General features: G+C 39.3%; 1 protein-coding gene across 2 annotated transcripts in view; it reads right to left on the bottom strand.

Annotated features, from left to right (window-relative positions):
- Positions 1–14,564: 14,564 nt before the first annotated feature.
- FKBP5 (FKBP prolyl isomerase 5) overlaps positions 14,565–22,464 on the bottom strand; it is a 116,438-nt gene continuing 108,538 nt past the window's right edge. For both annotated transcript variants that reach the window (XM_052649158.1, XM_052649159.1), the window contains exons 10-12: positions 19,957–20,142; positions 17,591–17,830; positions 14,565–16,872 (exon numbers count right to left, since the gene is read on the bottom strand). In XM_052649158.1, coding sequence (XP_052505118.1) covers positions 16,765–16,872; positions 17,591–17,830; positions 19,957–20,142 — 534 coding nt within the window. In that variant the 3' untranslated portion in view covers positions 14,565–16,764. The remainder of the gene's footprint in view (positions 16,873–17,590; positions 17,831–19,956; positions 20,143–22,464) is intronic.

Here is a 22,464-nt window from a genome sequence, read left to right as displayed (position 1 = left end):
TTGCATACAGGGTTATTGTTACCATCTTATAAATTCCATATATATGTGTTAGTATACTGTATTGGTGTTTTTCTTTCTGGCTTACTTCACTCTGTATAATAGGTTTCAGTTTCATCCATCTCATTAGAACTGATTCAAATGTATTCTTTTTAATGGCTGGGTAATACTCCATTGTGTATATGTACCACAGCTTTCTTATCCATTCATCTGCTGATGGACATCTAGGTTGCTTCCATGTCCTGGCTATTATAAACAGTGCTGCGATGAACATTGGGGTACATGTGTCTCTTTCAATTCTGGTTTCCTCAGTGTGTATGCCCAGCAGTGGGATTGCTGGGTCATATGGCAGTTCTATTTCCAGTTTTTTAAGGAATCTCCACACTGTTCTTCAAAGTGGCTGTACTAGTTTGCATTCCCACCAACAGTGTAAGAGGGTTCCCTTTTCTCCACACCCTCTCCAGCATTTATTGCTTGTAGACTTTTGGATCGCAGCCATTCTGACTGGTGTGAAATGGTACCTCGTTGTGGTTTTGATTTGCATTTCTCTGATAATGAGTGATGTTGAGCATTTTTCATGTGTTTGTTAGCCATCTGTATGTCTTCTTTGGAGAAATGTCTGTTTAGTTCTTTGGCCCATTTTTTGATTGGGTCATTTATTTTTCTGGAATTGAGCTGCAGGTGTTGCTTGTATATTTTTGAGATTAATTTTTGGTGAGTTGCTTCATTTGCTATTTTCTCCCATTCTGAAGGCTGTCTTTTCACCTGGCTTATAGTTCCTTTGTTGTGCAAAAGCTTTTAAGTTTAATTAGGTCCCATTTGTTTATCTTCATTTTTATTTCCAATATTCTGGGAGGTGGGTCATAGAGGATCCTGCTGTGATTTATGTCAGAGAGTGTTTTGCCTATGTTTTCCTCTAGGAGTTTTATAGTTTCTGGTCTTATGTTTAGATCTTTAATCCATTTTGAGTTTATTTTTATGTATGGTGTTAGAAAGTGTTCTAGTTACATTCTTTTACAAGTGGTTGACCAGTTTTCCCAGCACCACTTGTTAAAGAGATTGTCTTTTCTCCATTGTATATTCTTGCCTCCTTTGTCAAAGATAACGTGTCCATAGGTGTGTGGATTTATCTCTGGGCTTTCTATTTTGTTCCATTGATCTGTATTTCTGTCTTTGTGCCAGTACCATACTGTCTTGACTGTGGCTTTGTAGTAGAGCCTAAAGTCAGGAAGGTTGATTCCTCCAGTTCCATTCTTCTTTCTCAAAATTTCTTTGGCTATTCAAGGTTTTTGTATTTCCATACAAATTGTGAAATTATTTGTTCTAGTTCTGTGAAAAATACTGTTGGTAGCTTGATAGAGATTGCATTGAATCTATAGATTGCTTTGGGTATATACTCATTTTCACTATATTGATTCTTCCAATCCATGAACACGGTATATTTCTCCATCTATTTGTGTCCTCTTTGATTTCTTTCTCCAGTGTTTTATAGTTTTCTATATATAGGTCTTTTGTTTCTTTAGGTAGATGTATTCCTAAGTATTTTATTCTTTTCATTGCAATGGTGAATGGAATTGTTTAATTTGTTTTCTCAGTGTATACGAATGCAAGGGATTTCTGTGTGTTGATTTTATATCCGTCAACTTAACTATATTCATTGATTAGCTCTAGTAATTCTCTGTTGGAGTCTTTAGGGTTTTCTATATAGAGGAGCATGTCATCTGCCAACAGAGTTTTACTTCTTTTCCAATCTGGATTCCTTTTATGTCTTTTTCTGCTCTGATTGCTGTGGCCAAAACTATGTTGAATAGTAGTGGTGAGAGTGGGCACCCTTGTCTTGTTCCTGACTTTAGGGGAAATGCTTTCAATTTTTCACCATTGAGGATAATGTTTGCTGTGGGCTTGTCATATATAGCTTTTATTAGGTTGAGGTATGTTCCTTCTATGCCTGCTTTCTGGAGGATTTTTATCATAAATAGATGTTGAATTTTGTCAAAGGCTTTCTTTGCATCTACTGAGATAATCAAATGGTTTTTATCTTTCAATTTGTTAGTGTGGTGTATTATGTTCATTGATTTGTGGATATTGAAGAATCGTTGCATCTCTGGGATAAAGCCCACTTGGTCTTGATGTATGATCTTTTAAATATGTTGTTGGATTCTGTTTGCTAGAATTTTGTTTAGGATTTTTGCATCTATGTTCATCAGTGATATTGGCCTGTAGTTTTTTTCTTTTTGTGGCATCTTTGTCTGGTTTTGGTATTAGGGTAATGGTGGCCTCATAGAATGAGTTTGGAAGTTTACCTTCCTCTGCAATTTTCTGGAAGAGTTTGAGTAGGATAGGTGTTAGCTCTTCTCTAAATTTTTGGTAGAATTCAGCTGTGAAGCCGTCTGGTCCTGGCCTTTTGTTGGAAGATTTCTGATTACAGTTGCAATTTCCATGCTTGTGATGGGTCTGTTAAGATTTTCTATTTCTTCCTGGTTCAGTTTTGGAAGGTTGTACTCTTCTAAGAATTTGTCCATTTCTTCCAAGTTGTCCATTTTATTGGCATATAGTTGCTGATAGTAGTCTCTTATGATCCTTTGTATTTCTGTGTTGTGATCTCTCCATTTTCATTTCTAATTTTGTTGATTTGGTTCTTCTCCCTTTGTTTCTTGATGAGTCTGGCTAATGGTTTGTCAGTTTTATTTATCTTCTCAGCCAGCTTTTGGCTGTGTTGATTTTTGCTATGGTCTCTTTTGTTTCTTTTGCATTTATTTCTGCCCTAATTTTTAATTTTTCTTTCCTTCTACTAACCCTGGGGTTCTTCATTTCTTCCTTTTCTAGTTGCTTTAGGTGTAGAGTTAGGTTATTTATTTGACTTTTTTCTTGTTTCTTGAGGTAAGCCTGTATTGCTATGAACCTTTCCCTTAGCACTGCTTTTACAGTGTCCCATAGATTTTGGGTTGTTGTGTTTTCATTTTCATTTGTTTCTATGCATATTTTGATTCATTTTTTATTTCTTCGGTGATTTGTTGGTTATTCAGCAGTGTGTTGTTCAGCCTCCATATGTTGGAATTTTAAACATCTTTTCTCCTGTACTTGACATCTAATCTTACTGCATTCTGTTCAGAAAAGATGCTTGGAATGATTTCAATTTTTTTGAATTTACCAAGGCTAGATTTATGGCCCAGGATGTGATCTATCCTGGAGAAGGTTCCATGTGCACTTGAGAAAAAGGTGAAATTCATTGTTTTGGGGTGAAATGTCCTATAGATCAATTAGGTCTAACTGGTCTATTATATTATTTAAAGTTTGTGTTTCCTTGTTAATTTTCTGTTGTTGATCTATCCATAGGTGTGAGTGGGGTATTAAACTCTCCCACTATTATTGTGTTATTGTTAATTTCCCCTTTCATACTTGTTAGCATTTGTCTTACATATTGTGGTGCTCCTATGTTGGGTGTATATACAGTTGTTATATCTTCTTCTTGGATTGATCCTTTGATCATTATGTAGTGTCCTTCTTTGTCTCTTTTCACAGCCTTTGTTTTAAAGTCTATTTTATCTGAGTATTGCTACTCCTGCTTTCTTTTGGTCTCTATATACGTGGAATATCTTTTTCCAGCCCTTCACTTTCAGTCTGTATGTGTCCCTTGTTTCGAGGTGGGTCTCTTGTAAACATATATAGGGGTCTTGTTTTTGTATCCATTCAGCCAGTCTTTGTTTTGGTTGGGACATTCAGCCCATTTACATTTAAGGTAATTATTGATAAGTATGATCCCATTGCCATTTACTGTGTTGTTTTGGGTTCAAGTTTATACACCCTTTCTGTGTTCCCTATCTAGAGAAGATCCTTTAGCATTTGTTGGAGAGCTGGTTTGGTGGTGCTGAATTCTCTCAGCTTTTGCTTGTCTGTAAAGCTTTTGATTTCTCCTTCATATTTGAATGAGCTCCTTGCTGGGTACAGTAATCTGGGTTGTAGGTTTTTCTCTTTCATCACTTTAAGTATGTCCTGCCTTTCCCTCCTGGCCTGAAGAGTTTCTATTGAAAGATCAGCTGTTATCCTTATGGGAATCCCCTTGTGTGTTATTTGTTGTTTTTCCCTTGCTGCTTTTAATATTTGTTCTTTGTGTTTGATCTTTGTTAATTTGATTAATATGTGTCTTGGGGTGTTTTGCCTTGGGTTTATCCTGTTTGAGACTCTCTGGGTTTCTTGGACTTGGGTGACTATTTCCTTCCCCATTTTAGGGAAGTTTCCAACTATTATCTCCTCAAGTATTTTCTCATGGTCTTTCTTTTTGTCTTCTTCTGGGACTCCTATGATTCGAATGTTGGGGTATTTAACATTGTCCCAGAGGTCTCTGAGGTTGTAATTCTTTTTTCCTCTGTTTCATTTATTTCTACCATTCTATCTTCTGCCTCACTTATCCTATCTTCTGCTTCCGTTTTTCTACTGTTGGTTCCCTCCAGAGTGTTTTTGATCTCATTTATTGCATTATTCATTATATATTGACTCTTTATTTCTTCTAGGTCCCTTGTTAAACATTTCTTGCATCTTCTCAATCCTTGTCTCCAGGGTATTTATCTGACTCCATTTTGTTTTCAAGATTTTGGATAATTTTCACTATCATTATTTGGAATTCTTTATCACATAGATTCCCTATCTCTTCCTCTTTTGTTTGGTTTGGTGGGGATTTATCCTGTTCCTTTACCTGCTGGGTATTCCTCTGTCTCTTCATCTTGTTTACATTGCTTTGTTTGGGGTGGCCTTTCTGTATTCTGGCAGTTTGTGGAGTTCTCTTTATTGTGGAGTTTCCCTGCTGCGGGTGGGATTGGATGGGTGGCTTGTCAAGGTTTCCTGGTTAGGGAAGCCTGTGTTGGTGTTCTGGTGGGTGGAGCTGGATTTCTTCTCTCTGGAGTGCAATGAAGTGTCCAGTAGTGAGTTTTAAGATGTCAGTGGGTTTGGTGTGACTTTGAGCAGCCTGTATATTGAAGCTCAGGGCTATGTTCCTGTGTTGCTGAAGAATTTGCATGGTATGTCTTGCTCTGGAACTTGTTGGCCCTTGGGTGGTGCTTGGTTTCAGTGTAGGTATGGAGGCTTTTGATGAGCTCCTATTGAATAATGTTCCCTGGAGTCAGGAGTTCTCTGGTGTTCTCAGGGTTTGGACTTAAGCCTCCTGCCTCTGGTTTGCAGTCTTATTCTTGAAGCCTCAAGACTTCTCCATCTCCTTTCAAAGACAATGGGCTGCAGTTTTGGGTGTCTGATGTCCTCTGCCAGCATTCAGAAGTTGTTTTGTGGCATTTGCTCAGCGTTTAAATGTTCTTTTGAAGAATTTGGGGGGGAGAAAGTGGTCTCCCCATCCTATTCCTCCGCCATCTTAGGACCACCCCCCAGGGTCTTTCCTAATGAGTCAGCTCTTCAAATTAGGTGGCCGAAGTATTGGAGCTTTAGCTTCAGCATCAGTCTTTCCAATGAATATTCAGGACTGATTTCCTTTAGGATTGACTGGTTGTATCTCTTTGCAGTCCAAGGGACTCTCAAGAATCTTCTCCAACACCATAATTCAAAAGCATTAATTCTTCAGTGTTCAGCCTTCTTTATGGTCCAACTCTCACATCCATACATGACTACTAGAAAAACCATAGTTTTGACTAGATGGATCTTTGTTGCAAAGTGATGCCTCTGCTTTTTAATAAGCTGTCTAGGTTAGTCATAGCTTTTCTTGCAAGAAGCAAGTCTCTTTTAATTTCATGGCTGCAGTCACCATCTGCAGTGCTTTTGTAGCCCAAGAAAATAGTCTGTCACTGTTTCTATTGTTTCTCCATCTATTTGCCATGAAGTGATGGGGCCAGATGCCATGATCTTAGTTTTTTGAGTGTTGAGTTTTAAGCCAGCTTTTTCACTCTCTTCTTTCACCTTTATCAGGAGGTTTAGTTCCTCTTCACTTTCTGCCATAAGGGTGGTGTCATCTGCATGTCTGAGGTGATTGATATTTCTCCTGGCAATCTTGATTCCAGCTTGTGCTTCATCCAGCCCATCATTTCCCATGAGGTACCCTGCACAGAAGTTAAATAAGCAGGCTGACAACATACAGCCTTGACGTACTCCGTTCCCAATTTGGAACCAGTCTGTTGTTCCATGGCCAGTTCTAACTGTTGCTTCCTGACCTGCATCCAGATTTCTCAGGAGACAGTTAAGGTGGTCTGGTAGTCCCATCTCTTGAAGAATTTTCCACAGTTTGTTGTGATCCACACAGTCAAAGGCTTTAGCATAGACAATGAAGCAGATGTTTTTCTGGGATTCTCTAGTTTTTTCTATGATCCAGTGGATGTTGGCAATTTGATCTCTGGTTCCTCTGCCTTTTCTAAATCCAGCTTGTAAAACTGGAAGTTCATGGTTCATCTATTGTTGAAGCCTACCTTTTTCTCCTTACTAGTAATTAACATGCTCAGATTTTCTATTTCTTGCTGATTCAGTCTTGGTAGATTTTAGGTTTTTAAAAATTTATTCACTTTCTTCTAGGTTGTCCAATCTGCTGTAATATAATTGTTCATGTGTGTGTTAGTTGCTCAGTCATGTCCAACTCTTTATGACCTGATGGACTGTAGTCTGCCAGGCTCCTCTGTCCATGGAATTCTCCAGGCAAGAATACTGGAGTGGGAAGCCATTTCCTTCTGCAGGGGCTCTTCCCAACTTAGGGATCTAACTCACATCTCCTGAATTGCAGGTGGCTTCTTTACTGCTTGAGCCACCAGGGAAGCTCATAATTGTTCAGTGGTCTCTTATTTCCATAAAATCAGTCATAATCTCTCCCCCTTAATTTATTTTAGTAACTTGAGTCTTCTCTTTTTTGTCTATCTAGCTAAAGTTTCTTCAGTTCTCAATCTTTTTAAAGAACTTTTGATTTCATGTATTTTCTGTATCATTTTTTTATTCTCCCTTTCATTTATACCTGCTTTCATCTTTATTATTTCCTTTCTTCTGCTAGTTTTGGGTTTAGTTTGTTCTTTCTCTGGTTACTTAAATTATAAAGTTAGGTTGTTGATTTGAGATCTTGTTTTTTAGTGTAAATGTTTATAGCTAAAAATTTTTCCCTTTAAGATTCTCTGGTGTTCCAGTGATTAGTACTTGGAATTTTTACTGTCAAGGACCTGGGTTCAGTCCCTGGTCAGGGAACTAAGATTTCACAAGCTGAACGGTGTGGCACACACACAAAATATTTTCCCCCTTACTTAGTCTCACTTTTGCTGTGTCTCTTAAGTTGGTATGTTGTGTTTTTATATTCATTTATCTCTATTTCTAGTATCTCCTGTGATTTATTTTTTGACCTGTTTTTTAAAGTATATTAATTTCCAAAATTTTGTGTTCTTTCCAGTTTTTTTGGTTATTGTTCCTAACTTCATCTTATTGTGGTCTTGTAAGACATTTATCTTTTAAAATCTGTTGTGGCCTAATGTGGTCTATCTTGGAGAATGGTCTATGTGCAAGTGAGAAGAATGCATATCATGTTATTGTTGGGTGGTGGTCTGTATATATCTGTTAGATCTAGTCCTCTGTTTCCTTAATTATCTTGTATCTGGTTGTTCTCTCCATTCTTGCCAGTGGGGTACTGATGTCTCCAACTGTTACTGTAGAAATGTCTCTTTCTCCCTTCAGTGCTTCCATTTTTGCTTCATTTATTTTCATGGTTGGTCATTAGGTGCTTGAACACTGTAATTGTATAATTTTCTTGCCATATTGATATACTATTAATATATTTTTGTTGCTATTCAGTTGCTAAGTCATGTCTGACTCTGACCTCATGGACTGCAGCATGCCAGGCTTCCCTGTCCTTTACTATCTCCTGGAGCTTGCTCAAGCTCATGTCCATTGAGTTGATGATGCCATCCAACCATCTCATCTTCTGTTGCCCTCTTCTCCTTCTGCCCTCTATCTTTCCCAGTATCAGGGTTTTCTTTTTTTTTTTTTTTTCCCAGTGAATCAGCTCTTCATATCAGGTAGCCAAAGTATTGGAGCTCTAGCATCAGTCCTTCCAATGAATATTCAGAGTTGATTTCCTTTAGGATTGACTGGTTTGATCTCCTTGCTGTCCAAGGTACTCTCAAGAGTCCTCCAGAACCACATTTCGAAAGCATCAATTCTTCGGCACTCAGCCTTAATGGTCCAACTCTCACATCTGTACGTGACTACTGGAAAAAACTATAGTTTTGACTACATGGGACTTTGTTGGGAAAGTGATGTCTCTGCTTTTTCAATACACTAAGTTTGTCATAGCCTTCCTTCCACGGAGCAAGCATCTTTTAATTTTGTGGCTGCAGTCACTATCCACAGTGATTTTGGAGCCCAAGAAAATAAAATCTGCCACTGTTTCCCTTTTTATTCCCCACCAATTTATTTATATATAATGTTCTTTTTTGACTTGTAACCTTTCTTGGTTTAAAGTCTGTTTTGTCTAATGTTAGTATAGCCACTCCTGCCCTATTTTGGCTGCAATTTGCATGGAATATTTTAAAATTTCACTTTCAACCTGTTTGTGTTTTTGGATGTCAGGTGAATTTCTTGTAGGAAGCATATACTTGAATCATGTGTATCGTCCATTTTGCCCATCTCTCTGTTGAATGGAGAGTTGAATCCATTTATATTTAGAATAATTACTGATAGGAAGAGACATCTGTTATGTTTTCTATATGTTCTGTAGGCTTTCTGTGCCTCAGTTGCTGCATTTGTCTTCTTTTGTGTTTAGCTGATTTTTTTTTTAGTGAAATGTTGAAATTCCTTTTTATTTTCTTCTTTGTATATTCTATAGTTATTTTTTCAGTTACCATAGAGATTATATTTAACATAAAGTTATAACATTCTATTTGAATTTATAGTAGATTCATAATATACAAAACTGGTCTTTTACAGCTTCATCTCCAATCATTTCAGTTGTTGATGTTATTAAAATTAAATTTTCACACACTGTGTGCCCAATACATAAGTAATCATTCTTTCAAATGTATTAGCTTCCTATAGTTTGTAACTCCAAATCTTGTTTTCTACATAATGTTACAGTAATATAAACTTTACATTAATAACTGCTTTTTATTTAGATATGTTAGTCTCTTAAGTAATATAGAAAACTAAGGACAGTTACAAATCATTTTTATAACATTACTTTTATTATTACCCATGTATTTACTGTTACTGAAATTTTCATTTCTCAATATGCCTTTGAGGTACTGTCTTGGGCCCTTTCATTTCACCTTGGAGGTCTCCCTTGAGCAGGTCTTAGTGGTAACAAATTCCCTCAGCTTTTGTTTATCTGAGAATATCTTAACTTCTCCCTCACTTCTGAAAGGCAGTTTTGCTGGGTAGAGGACTTTTGGTTGACCTTTTGATTTGAGCACTTTGAATATACTGGCCCACTGACTTCTTGTCTCTGTTTTTTTGAAGTATATTTGACCTATAACATTACAACATAGTGATTAGATATTTCTGTGCATTACAAAATGATCACTATAATAAATCTAGCTACTGTCTGTGCCAAAGATACATTATTATCGACTATATTCCCTACACTGTACATTTCATCCCTATGACTCATTTGTTTTGAAACTGGAAGTTTGTACCTTAATTTCTCTTACCTCTTTCACTCATCCCACACTCCCTCCCCTCTAGCAAGCATCTTTTTGTTGCTGTGACTCTATTCTGTTTTGTTCATCTGTTTTGTTTTCTAGATTCCATATGTAAATAAAACTGTACAGTATTTCTTTATCTGACTTATTTCACTTGGAATAATATCTGTAGGCCCATCTATATCATTGCAAGTGGCAAAATTTCATTCTTTTTTATGGCTTATAAAGTGTTCCACACACACATCTTTATCCATTCATTCATTGATAGACACACTGCTTCCATATTTTGGCAGCTGTAAATAATGCTGCAATTATTTAGGATCTTTTCTGTTTCCATTCAAATTTTAGAATTATTTTAGTTCTATGAAATCCCACTGATTTAAAATTTTTTAATTTTAAAAAATATTTTTTAAAAAGTTTAAAAAATTTTAGCTTCATCAGCTTAGTTGTGGCATGTGGGATCTAGTTTCTTGACCAGGGATCCAACCCTGTGCTGGAGATCCTTTCTTCTCCCAGGTATGTTGAGCATCTTTATGATCATTACTTTGAATTCCTTATTGGATAGATTGCTTATCTCCACTTCACTTAGTTGTACTCCTGTGCTTTTGTCTTGTTCTTTCATTTGGAACATATTCCTTTGTTGCTTCATTTTGCCTAAATCTCTGTGCTTATTTCTAAGTGTTAGGTAAGTTGTTTATAGTTGCCAGTGTAGGAGATGTCCTTGTGGGGGCCAAGTAGTACACCACCCTCTGGAAGCAAACTTATGTGATTTAGGGGTGTTGACTTGCTTCTCTCTTGCTGCTTTCAAGATTGTTTATCCTTTCGAAAATATGATTATAATGTGTTGGTTTTGGTTTCTTTGAATTAATCTTACTTGGAATTTGTTGAGCTTTTGGGATGTTTACATTTGTGTGTTTCATCAAAATTAGGAACTTTCAGCCATTATGTCTTCTAATTACTTTTCTGCCCCTCTCTCTCTTTTTCTGGACTCTCATGATATCTACTCGATGGTGTCCCACAGGTCCTTTAGGCTCTGTTTCCTTTTTCCAGTCTTTTTTTCTTTTTGTTCTTCAGTCTGAATAATTTCCACCATCCTATCTTAATGTTTATTAGTTCTTTCTTCTGCCTGCTCAAATCTGCCTTGGAATAATACATCTAGTGAATTTTTCATTGCAGTTGTGCTTTTCAGCTCCAGAATTTTTTTGGCTTCTCTTTAGGTTTTTAAAATCTCTTGATTGATCCATTTTGTTTACACATTGTTTTCCTGACTTTCTCCATATCTACCTTTAGTTCTTCGAGCATCTTTAAGACAGTTGTTTAAAATTTTGGTTGTGTATCTGTCATGTCTTTTTCAGGGGAAGATTCTGTTGAATTATTTTTTCCTTTAAATGGGCCTCCTGTTTCTTGGTGTCTTGCATTTTTTTTTTTTTTTTTTGGTTGTTGTTGATCACTGGCCATTTTAATCTAATAACGTGGCATTAACTCTGGAAATCAGATTCTCCCTCATCCTCAGGGTGTTGAGTTTTTGTTTATTTTTATGATTGTTGTAGGCTGCCTTTGTACTGAGAGTCAGTCTGAGGTATAAACGTAATGTCTTCAGGTCTTAGCCTTTCCCTGGGCACATGTGGTCTTTCTCATTTTCCCCATATAAGCAGTTGTTTTTGAATGTGCTAGGTTTTAATGTTTGGCTCCTAAAAGGGAGATGAAGATGCAAAACGTGAAAGATGCAAAACGCTGCTGGAGTTTTGAGCCAGAGGCTTACATTGATGGGGGCGAGATGAGACAACACCTGCCTACCTCTTTGCATCTCAGTAATCAAGCAGAAATCCCACTCAGGGCACAGATCCTCAATATCCAGGGAACAGAGTCCCTTTTGCCTACCCTAGTTCCCACAAGCTGTGTCAGAAAACTTGCAGAGCTACCTGCCATGTTGTGGTTGTAGTGGATGAGTAGCTTCTATTGTGCTAGGTGAAATGAACAAAAACTTACTACAATTTTCCATCCATGCCTGGAAGTTGTAGTTGAGTTCAGTTCAGTCACTCAGTCATGTCCGACTCTTTGCGACCCCATGAATCACAGTACACCAGGCCTCCCTGTCCATCACCAACTCCTGGAGTTCACTCAGATTCATGTCCATCGAGTCAGTGATGCCATCCAGCCATCTCATCCTCGGTTGTCCCCTTCTCCTCCTGCCCCCAATCCCTCCCAGCATCAGAGTCTTTTCCAATGAGTCAACTCTTCACATGAGGTGGCCAAAGTATTGGAGTTTCAGCTTTAGCATCATTCCTTCCAAAGAAATCCCAGGGTTGATCTCCTTCAGAACGGACTGGTTGGATTTCCTTGCAGTCCAAGGGACTCTCAAGAGTCTTCTCCAACACCACAGTTCAAAAGCATCAATTCTTCGGCGCTCAGCCTTCTTCACAGTCCACCTCTCACATCCATACATGACCACAGGAAAAACCATAGCCTTGACTAGACGGACCTTAGTCGGCAAAGTAATGTCTCTGCTTTTGAATATGCTATCTAGGTTGCTCATAACTTTGCTTCCAAGGAGTAAGCGTCTTTTAATTTCATGGCTGCAGTCACCATCTGCAGTGATTTTGGAGCCCCCCAAAATAAAGTTTGACACTGTTTTCACTGTTTCCCCATCTATTTCCCATGAAGTGATGGGACCGGATGCCTAATCATTTTCTGAATGTTGAGCTTTAAGCCAACTTTTTCACTCTCCTTTTAATTTCATCAAGAGGCTTTTTAGTTCCTCTTCACTTTCTGCCATAAGGGTGGTGTTATCTGCATATCTGAGGTTATTGACATTTCTCCCAGCAATCTTGATTCCAGCTTGTTTCTTCCAGTCCAGCATTTCTCATGATGTACTCTGTATAGAAGTTAAATAAACAGGGTGACAATATACAGCCTTTACGTACTCCTTTTCCTATTTAGAACCAGTCTGTTGTTCCATGTCCAGTTCTAACTGGAAGTTGTAAGGCTCTCATAAACTCCTGAATTCCAAAATAGTTGCATCAGACAGATTCTGCCGCTGTAGGTGTTGTCTCAGTGGGAGGTTCCTAGTGCTTCCTATTCTTCGATCTTCCCAGAATCCTCCTTCACTTCACATTTGATCTACCCATGTGAGTGGAAATAGATTAAAGATCACTGTGGCCCGAAGACCATAGATCCATTTTGCAGATGCACCCCGAGTCAAGTTGTTGGCTGGTTTCCAGCACCTCAAGGACCAAGATCAGGTTGCCAGGATTGGTAGAAAACCGTGTGGTTCTGGCCTCCACATTCCAAGGCAGGTAACAGGAGTGAAGGGCCACTGAAGTAAGAGATGTGAAGGGAGGAAGCCAATTTGCTGAGTATCTACTGAGTACCAGTTTGGGTATAGTGTGCTAGATGCTGAGATGGGGATGAATAAAGGAATGTGTAAGTTTCTTGATGTCTCAGCGGAGGATCATGAGTTTACGGTGTTTGGGCTGGTGTCACCTTTAGGAAGACTTTGGTATCTGTAAGAGGGCAAGGGTATATAGGCGGGTTCATGTTTTTATACTGAAAAGATCAGACGTTCTCACTGTGGCAATGTGGTTGTAAGCAGATATCAAATCAGTAGAGTAACTGGAGTTAGTCATTGCATTGCCAAATACTAATCATTAGCTACTTGTTCTTCCTGCCTTATCTCCTTGCTCAAACTTCTGAGTAGCTAACTTCTTGCTGTAGGCATTATGATTTTGGGCTTTAAATTTATTTAAGAAAGCACATTATCCAAGTAGACCCAGGACAGAAATATTTAATGCCTCAGGAAAGGCTCAGACACTTGGGGAATATTTATAATGTGTCAACTAAGCCAGGTTTTAAATACATATCCCAGAATTCCTTCCTTATAGTTTCAGTAAGGACATGATCTTCTGTGCGATTCAGAAAATGGCAACAGTGCAGCAGCTACATCCTTCTTACATGTGGAAGCGTAAAGGGTGTTTAAATGTCTGACACATGGGATGCACCCAGTAGTTATGACCCGTTTAAGCCTGAGGCTGCAGGGCAGCTTTTCCTATGCACTTGTTCTTAGCAATTCGCACCAACCTTACCCATGTCAATGCCTGGCAGATCACTGAAGGTTCCACTACTTGCCCTTGATTATGTTAAAAAGGTGAGGGTCCCTCCAAACAAAGATACTGAAGTGTTTGCTCAAAAGGAGCAGGGTGCAGAGGAAAACCTTTTGCCTTTTCTTGCGGCAGCCAGATTCTAATGAGGATCTAATATCTGGTTTGTTTTGCACTGTGAGTAAGGGTTCACAATGTATGTGACATCAGCTCTTTAGGCCTTCACACTGTGTGAATATCCAAGAAAAATGCTAAAGAGGAAATACTTGTTTAACACATAACAGTGCATGACACATGCTTACTTATATTTTACATATTTATTAAAGGGCACAATTAAACCTCTTCACTTCCCAAACTGAACCTACCTTACAATGAAAATGGTGGAATGTCTACTGGTTAATGAAAACACAGAATCCTCTTCTTTTTCTGATTATTTGGTTCATTTGAACAAAGATGCATGATTCCATTGCCTGTACCCCAATACTGATCTCAAGTTGTGTCTTAGAGCAAGGAGCAGGACAGTGTTGTTTCTTGTCAATTTTCTTAGGTTTCATTTTTTCAGCTGGGCCCCCAAAGTAGTTTCCCAACCAAAACAACCTTTTTCTTGGAGACTACTTGAGCAAAACCAAGAATAACGGTGGGGGTGGGGTGCTTCCCAGGTAGTTCAGTGGTAAAGAGTCCACCCACCAATGCAGCAGAAGCAGGTTCGATCCTTGGGTCAGGAAGATCCCCTAGAGAAGAAAATGGCAGCCTACTCCAGTATTCTTGCCTGGAGAATCCTCTGGACAGAGAAGTCTGGTGGATTACAGCCCATGGGGTCACAAAAGGGTCAGACACAACTTGGCGATTAAAACAACACAACAACAAGAAGAATGGGAAATCACATTTGTTTTTCTGAATTTATTTAAGGAACACCAAAAAAGTACATCTGAATAGTTTTAAAAACCAATCTGCTATTAATTCATCTGTCTCACCACTCCAAATGCAGTCTAAGAGACAGATGATTTCTAGACAAATTGTTTAACATTACTGAATTTGATACAAGAATACATGAGTGGTGATGGGCACCTTGTAATAGTTTCCTGTGAACCACCTGCCCACCCTTCCCCTCTGTCCCCTCCACACATTCCTTTTCTGTTCCCGTGACCCATAACATACACTAGGGAGACAGTGGGCTAAGAGAATCTAGTTTTGGGAATACTATTTTGCTTGTTACCTGCAAAAATCTAACTGGCCTTTTTAGGATCTAATTTCAATCTTGGCCTCACTGGAGTCATGCTCTAGTCAACAGAGCTACAAATACTAGACAGTTAAGCAGATAAGTAAAATCAACTTTTGCTTTATATTCTCTAGGTGAGATTGGGGCTTTTTAAAGAAATACCTCATGAAAAAAGACAAATGTGTACATGAGAAATTAAAAAGAATTCTAGTTATCATTAAAGGAGAAACTCAATTCCATTTGTTCCATAGAGACGAAAACTGGTATAAAAAGGAAATGACTTTATTTTTATGTTTTAACATGGGTCCTAACCCAAGAATAAAAGTGTTTTGTTAAAACCACCATAAAAATAAAAATGAATCTAAAATATAATTGCCAGTGTTTAGGATTTTAAAAGATTGAGCTGTTCCAGGTTGAAACAAATGGTTTTTGGGTTGCCCAATGCATTCCTATGAGTGTTTCTTATTTCTTAGGCTGTGGGACTAGAAAGCCATGCTTAATCTCGCTTACCCGTAAGAACTAAAATTCAACTACATGTACGTATTTAAGACTTGCCCTAATTCAATGCCCAAGTACTGGAGATTTTAGGCTAGATGTACCTGCATGGGAAGCTGTTTTCAACTCTTTTCCACAACTCATACCAGACCAAAGCAGCTATCAGTGCAGGAAAAGAAAGCTACAGCATGTCAAACCTGCAAGGAAAATGGTTAATGTAGAAGAGCGATGATTTATTTCTTCAACCTCACAGATTTTGTTTTTAAAAATTAAGCTACTTAGTAGTAAAAAGTCAAAAAAAATAGGAGTGTAAATAAACTTCCATATATCAGTATACACGTGTTTATGAGACAGGAATTTTAAAAAGACAACAAAAAAATGCTTCAAGGATCCTAGGTAGATAGGTTAAATAAAAACTCACTCCACGTCAAAGATATAAGAACAAGTCTGAAATTCTTGATAGAAGAGGTCAGAATGGAAGTTAGAAACTGAATGGTAGCAATGAGCAGGCATTACTGGATGCAACATTCTTTCCTACCAGAGACAGAGGAGGGAAGAACAAGCACTATTCTGACTGTTCTCTTCACATTTCAGTGTCTCGGAACTTCATCCAAAGCGGGGAAGGCTAATCCAGAACCTCCTCCTGCTCACCATCATGGAAGAGTGTTTTAGGAATGACAGGGTCCCCCTCGGGGGACAGGCTGCGGGGCAGAAACCGCTCTCACAGTGGGGTTTCTTGACTAAGGCGGCAAAGTCAGCAAGCGAGATGCCTCTGAGGTTCTGGCTTTCAAGTGTGTGATGCTGCTGTGGACCTGAGGGGGACCTGGCCCCTCTACAGTGGGTTCTGTTTGTTAAAAATGCAACAGCTTGCATTCAGAGCACTTCAGTCATTTGGAAAACAAAACCTCCCCCACCCCCAACTCTCCCCTGCCCAACTATAGGAAAGAAGAAACTCATCAAGCATTGATTTCTAGGTTTCTGCAGTGCTATTAAAGTTCAATCAAATGTAAAACCTAACAGACAGCCCCCAATTGCTAGAATGATCTCAAGGGACCCGGAATTGGATATTGCAAGTTGACATCAACTGAAATGAGCTGGACTTAGGTGCTGGCTCACTCTCCACACTGACAGGTGCTGCTCTGTTCCACCTGGAGTGGTCCCACGCTGCCCCCGCGATGAGACCTCTGGGCAGCAGCAGGGTGGTGGTTTTTTGGGAAGCTACTGGTTTTGCTGTTTGCTTCCAGAATCACATAGACTATAACAAACTTTACATTAAACACTGTTTAGTCCTGAGTTGGGTGAAAGCCCATGGAGGAGGGGCCGAGTTTGTTAGGACTCTTCCCTCCGTGGCGTGGTGTCATACGTGCCCTTCGGTTTTCTGCTCGTCCATCGGCGGACTTCCTATTTCTTTTTCGTTGGTGACCCCTTCTAAAGTCTTCTTGCTCATTGCTTTACTGGCCTCTTCCTAAGGAGCAAACAAGGAATCAAGAGGGTTAGAGGAAAAAAGAAATGTCCAGTTGCTTCCTGGCTCCTCTAGACGGTCAGGTCTAACACAAGCGGGTGTGAGCACGACTGTATTGGGATTCACGCTGGTCAGTCCCATCGCTGCTGCCATAGTTAGCCTGGAAGCTTTCCCTTTTCTTTGGTTAAAGTGACCAGCCTGCCCCAGGGACAGCTTTGACCGTCAAGTCCACGTGACCGAGGGTCTGAGTGGACGGTCAGTGAGGACCAGAATACACCTGAGCGGTCCGGGGGGCTGACTCTGACTGCTCCTCTTGGGTTGCTAAGTTGGCTCTCAAGCCTCAAAGTAAAAGGCATGGGGTGGGGCTTCTCCTCAGAGCTTATTTCCTAGGAAGCTTGAAGTTTCGACAAGCAAGTGTTGTGTTTGGGTTTTAAAATAATAAAAGCCTTAGTGCACTTCTAGGGAATTAATTCCCCTCCTCTCTTGCATGGATGTGCCAGGGCCTCACAACTGTGCCTCTGGCGAACTGAACCGCGCACCCTCCCGGCTCGTCCTCTAGATCCAAGCAGCCTCGACTGGCTCTGAAGTCCTTTTCCCTCCTCATGGCCTCTCGGGTTGTCTTCCTGGGCCTGTGTCCTACGGGAACCTCCTTAGGACGGAAGTCAGAGGTGCGGTCGGTCCATCCTCCCCCAACCTGAAGGTGGGTGGGTTCTGCATGTACCTTTGCGTCCTGCTCTGCAAACTTCTTGAACATGTTGGCATAGATTCTGCGGTCCCGCTCGTTGTGCTCCTTAGCCTTTTTCTGGCACATGGAGATCTGCAGTCTTGCAGCCTTATTCTGGGGGTTTACTTCCAACACTTTCTCAAAGTCGCCCTTGGCTGACTCGAACTCATTCATGAGCAGCTGGGCTTCACCCCGCCTGTACAAGCCCTTCTCATTGGCACTGTCCAGTCCAAGGGCCTGGAGACAGATGGGCTGTATTTTAGAAAGGATGCATGTACCTTGTGGGAATTTGGAGAGAAAAGTCTCTGGCCAAGGGAATTAGAAAAGACCAGGCTCAAGGCAATTATATACTAATCAAAATAATCAAATTCATTTCTTTTTTAAATGCAGTTTCTATAAATATCCCAAGGGGGCTTGGGAGGAGGGCTTTTGAGAAGTTCATTTTAAATGGCAATGGAAGAAGTAAATGCCTAAGACTGGCTGAGAAAATTTTTGTAAACACAAAAATAATGAGGGGACTTGACCTACCAGAAAAAAAGATATACTATTAAACTACTAAAACAGTTGTTAGTACTCCATGAAAAAACAGGTTAGTGGAACGAAGCATTCAGAAACAGATTCACGTGTATGTATATAAAAAAGACTTAATAATCACAAAGATGGTAACGTAAACCATGTAGAAAAAGGAGTAACTTCAATAAATGGGGCTAAAACAGTGACTATCCATGTAGAAAATAAGAGATTCTATGTAGAAAATAAGATTTAGATTCTTACCTCATAAACACAAAAATAAATTCTAATCCAAATATATTTACATGCAATGCCCCATAAAAATATAATAGGGTTATTATTTTTTAAAAAGCAAACCTAGTTGGAGTAGGTTTAAGTACCAAATGGTTATTTTTAAAAATAATCTTAGGATGTAAACAAGCAATTCAGAGAAGAAATACTAGTTATTTCAATACAAGTAAAGAAAAGATGTGCAACTTAATTAGTAACCAAGAACTAAAAATGAAAAGAATTTTCTATTGTCAATAATACTGAGGAATCACTAATAATATTCAATAATATACAAAGTATTAAAATTTAAACATATTTAAATATATTAACAGAATGTCTTTTGACCCAGTATTTCAACTTCTAGGGATTTTATCCTAGAGAAATAATCCCATACATGTGCAGAGAGACACTATATAATTTGTAATATCAAAACCCCGGAAATCTACCAAAATGGGTTGGTTAAATAAACTGATAGATACATACACTGGATACTAAACAGACTTTAAAAAGAAAACGATGAACTGATGAGATGTGGAAAGATGTCCTTATTTTATAGAACTATAAATCTATACATTCTCATTAAAAAGTACACATACATGTTACTCTACTTATGGAAATGGAAAAACGAGGAATGTGTGTGTGAAGTGAATGACTGTGGCCTTGGGAGAGGGTCAGTGGGAATTTTATGAATGGACTCAGGTTCTTAGATGTTTCTGTAACGTCTGAGTATTGAATGACTTTATACTACTTCTATAAGAAAAGAACAGCAAAGGTTTAAAAATGTAATAGTAACATTATTCTCTCAGGCAAAATGCCATTTAATATATTTAATATATCATGTTATATATTTCATATAACATACTAATCCATAAAACTCAAAATTCTAAAACTCAATCTTACAAAGACGGCCTGAAATACTTGCTTGCTTTTCTTGTTCCCTTTGTCTGTCTTTAAGATACACCCAGTTACTAGCTTGTACTCATAGTAGAAGGTACACTGCTCACTCTGGGACCTAATACCTGACAAAGCAGCATCATTAGGACAGAACAGAACAGAGTCATACATATGGTACTTCTCCCAGCCTTTTAGTGCTTAGGCACTGCTTACCATGTTAACAATACAGATGGAATGAGGGTGCTGATGCTTTGTGGGTCTTGCAAATTATTTATGTGTAATCCTAGGCAGTGAATAAATATAATAATAATATGTATATATCCCTGGATGAACAATCACAGCCTATTCTTAAAGACCTAAAAGGCTTAATAAGTTAAATCTGTTTTTATAAAATTGTGTAACCTGGTACCAAATGCCACAGACTTAAGGTCATGGATAAATATTGCTTAATTTTATCAAAACTTTTAACTCATAATGTATTATTATAAACAGTCTAGGCATAAGGAAAGTATGACTAGTAAAAAAAAAACCAACTTTCTGAATTTCCCAGTTCTTACTGAGAAATAATCTCAAACAAAACAAAATGAAAAAACCCAAACCCTGGCTGACAGGAAGTGGAAGATGACTAAGCATGAAGACAGGGAAAAAGATCTGGACTATGTAGTGTTCATCCCACACGCGGACACTACCTTGTCACAGCACTCCACGGCTTTGGTGTATTCTCTGAGCTTCAGGTAGCACATGGCCAGGTTCAGGAAGGCAGCAAGCAGAAACGACTCAGAAGCTTTCGATTCCTTTTCTGATAAGCCATATTCCATCTCTAACCAGGACACTATCTTCCCATACTGAATCACCGCCTGCATGTACTTGCCTCCCTAAGAGAGAAAAGCTAGTAATTACTTGCTGTCCTGGCTCTGGAGCGAGTTCAAAGGGAGTGTAAGCTCAGCCCTCCCGGAGCGAGGCAGATCCTCAGAAGGGAACTACCACCTCATCCCAAGCAGGGTGCGCGAGTGTCCTGCTCTCCAGACACCTCTCCCTGTTCTTCTCGAGCCCAGTGACCTCTGAGCTGCTGCAGGGCGGGCACCGTGATGCTCTTCACCAGCATTTACCATTTCACCCTTTTCAGCACATGGGCCTCAAGGCTTTTGAGTTACATTCTTTGGTGCCAATATTTACCAAACTTTCATAAGGCCTGTGAGTAGCTGTAGACTATGTCACTAGTTTACTCGAAGGGAAGTTACTTTCCCCTTTTCTCCTGATGATCAGCCCTGGACAGAGGATACTAGATTCTGTTAAGTGCTAGTCCCAAACCCAGCAGATCTTCGTTAGCTAAACCAAGGGTTGACAAACGTTTCCTTTAAGGGGGCAGATAATACTTCAGGCTTTGCAGACCCAACAGTCTCTGCTGCAACTCTGTCCTGGCTACTAAAGCAGTGACAGACGATATATAAACAAAGGGGGTGTGGCTGAGTCCCAGGAGAGCCCTGCCTACAGAAACAGGCTGTAGTCTGCTAACCACTGATCTACAGACCAAGGGAATATACACAATGAACAGCTGTGCAGCATACCTAACTATAAAACAAAAATCACACAGGTGTTAGTCACCTGACTACATGAGAAAGACTTCTCTTAATCATATTTTCACTCAGTAACAACTGTGAATAAAAATTGTATAATTAATTCACATGAATGATATATATGCTCTATTACTGTAGAAAGGAAGCCCTGATGTCAGTTTCCAGTGATGAGGATGGGGTAGACACAGTTCCAAGTGGAGGGCCTGGATCTGAAGGCAGTCTTCCTCAGCTTACAAGGGGGTCACCACCCAGTATGCCCAGGGAAACTGAAGTGCATTTCATATGCCTCACCTACCTTCAGTGTGATCTAGCCTACAGTTGGCTAGATCTAACACAAAGCCTATTTTATAATAGAGTTCTGAATATCTCATGTAATTTATTGAATAGTGTCCTGAAAGGGAAAACCAGAAAGGTGTGTGGGTCCAGAACCGCTGTGTCGGTTGTTCAGCCCCATGATCCCATGGCTGGGAGCCATGTTCACTGCTGATGACATCACCAGTTTGGGAAGAGGCAATCCAAATTCAAAGTATGATTTCTACCGAATGCATGTTGCTTTCACACAGGTGTAAGTTAGGGGCTGGCTGTCCTTGTAGTTTGCCATAGCCTTAGGCCCCACTACTCAAGATTAAAGTCCTTACCAGTTTCAGGGGCTGGCATTTTCTGTCATTGTCTTTTCTCTTGGTGGATTATGAGCTTCTGGGGACAGGAAGCATGCCCTATCCCTTTTGGAATATTCAGGGTTTAACACGAGGTGGCTCTTGATGATGGTTTGTTAAGTAAATATTAAGGTCAAAGGAATATAACTATGGAATCAAGTTTTTCAATCACTGGGAGCAAAATGGTGAAAGTGAAAGGTGTCCTTTTGCTCTCATCCTCCTCTAACTACCTTTCTATCTAATATAGTGTCATAGAGGAAGGAAAGAGCCAGGGAGAACAAAGACCAGATCCGATCACTTCAGTAGGTTCTGACTGTCAGAATGGTAGAGAGGCTATAGCTTCTGAAAGAAAATAAAAAACCCCAAAGTATCAGACTTTATGTAAATGTTCTTTACACTTGAAGAGTATTTTACTTTCTTGATAGTCCTTTCATATATAGTATATATAATTTTTATATCTCAACTTTAAATGAGCAAAGATCTTTGTGTTATTTCTGCTTCTGATGGACTAAAACTGGAGTTCTCAACTAGGGTGATTCTGTCCCCAGGTGACCATCTGGTAATGTTTTGAGATGTTCTTTAGTTGTCACAACTGGAGAATGTGTGTGTACTACTGGCATCTAGTGGGTAGGGGCCAGGGCTACTGCTAAATGCACAGAACCTCCCACTAAACAATTAACTTTACAGCCTCAAATGTCAACTGTGCCAAGGTTGAGAAGTCTTCTCTTTCCTCCACTCTTCTAGAGCAAAAGAGGGTTTTTCTTAACCTAAAATCCAAGAGTCATGGACAACTTGTTTCTGAATCAGAGCACTGGCTTCCTGGGTCAGTAATGGTGGTCAAAACACAGCAAAACCTAGTGTGTCTGCAAAGGGTCCTGTGGCTGAAAGATGACCCTTCACTCAGTTGCTTTAAGAATGCTTTATCCCCAAGGAGCACAAGGGGGCGCAAGAACCTCTTGGTAAG

The sequence above is a fragment of the Budorcas taxicolor genome, chromosome 11, assembly GCF_023091745.1.
Source record: "Budorcas taxicolor isolate Tak-1 chromosome 11, Takin1.1, whole genome shotgun sequence".
In the NCBI taxonomy this organism is placed as follows: Eukaryota; Metazoa; Chordata; class Mammalia; order Artiodactyla; family Bovidae; genus Budorcas; species Budorcas taxicolor.
This window is presented reverse-complemented; position numbering and strand designations above follow the sequence as displayed.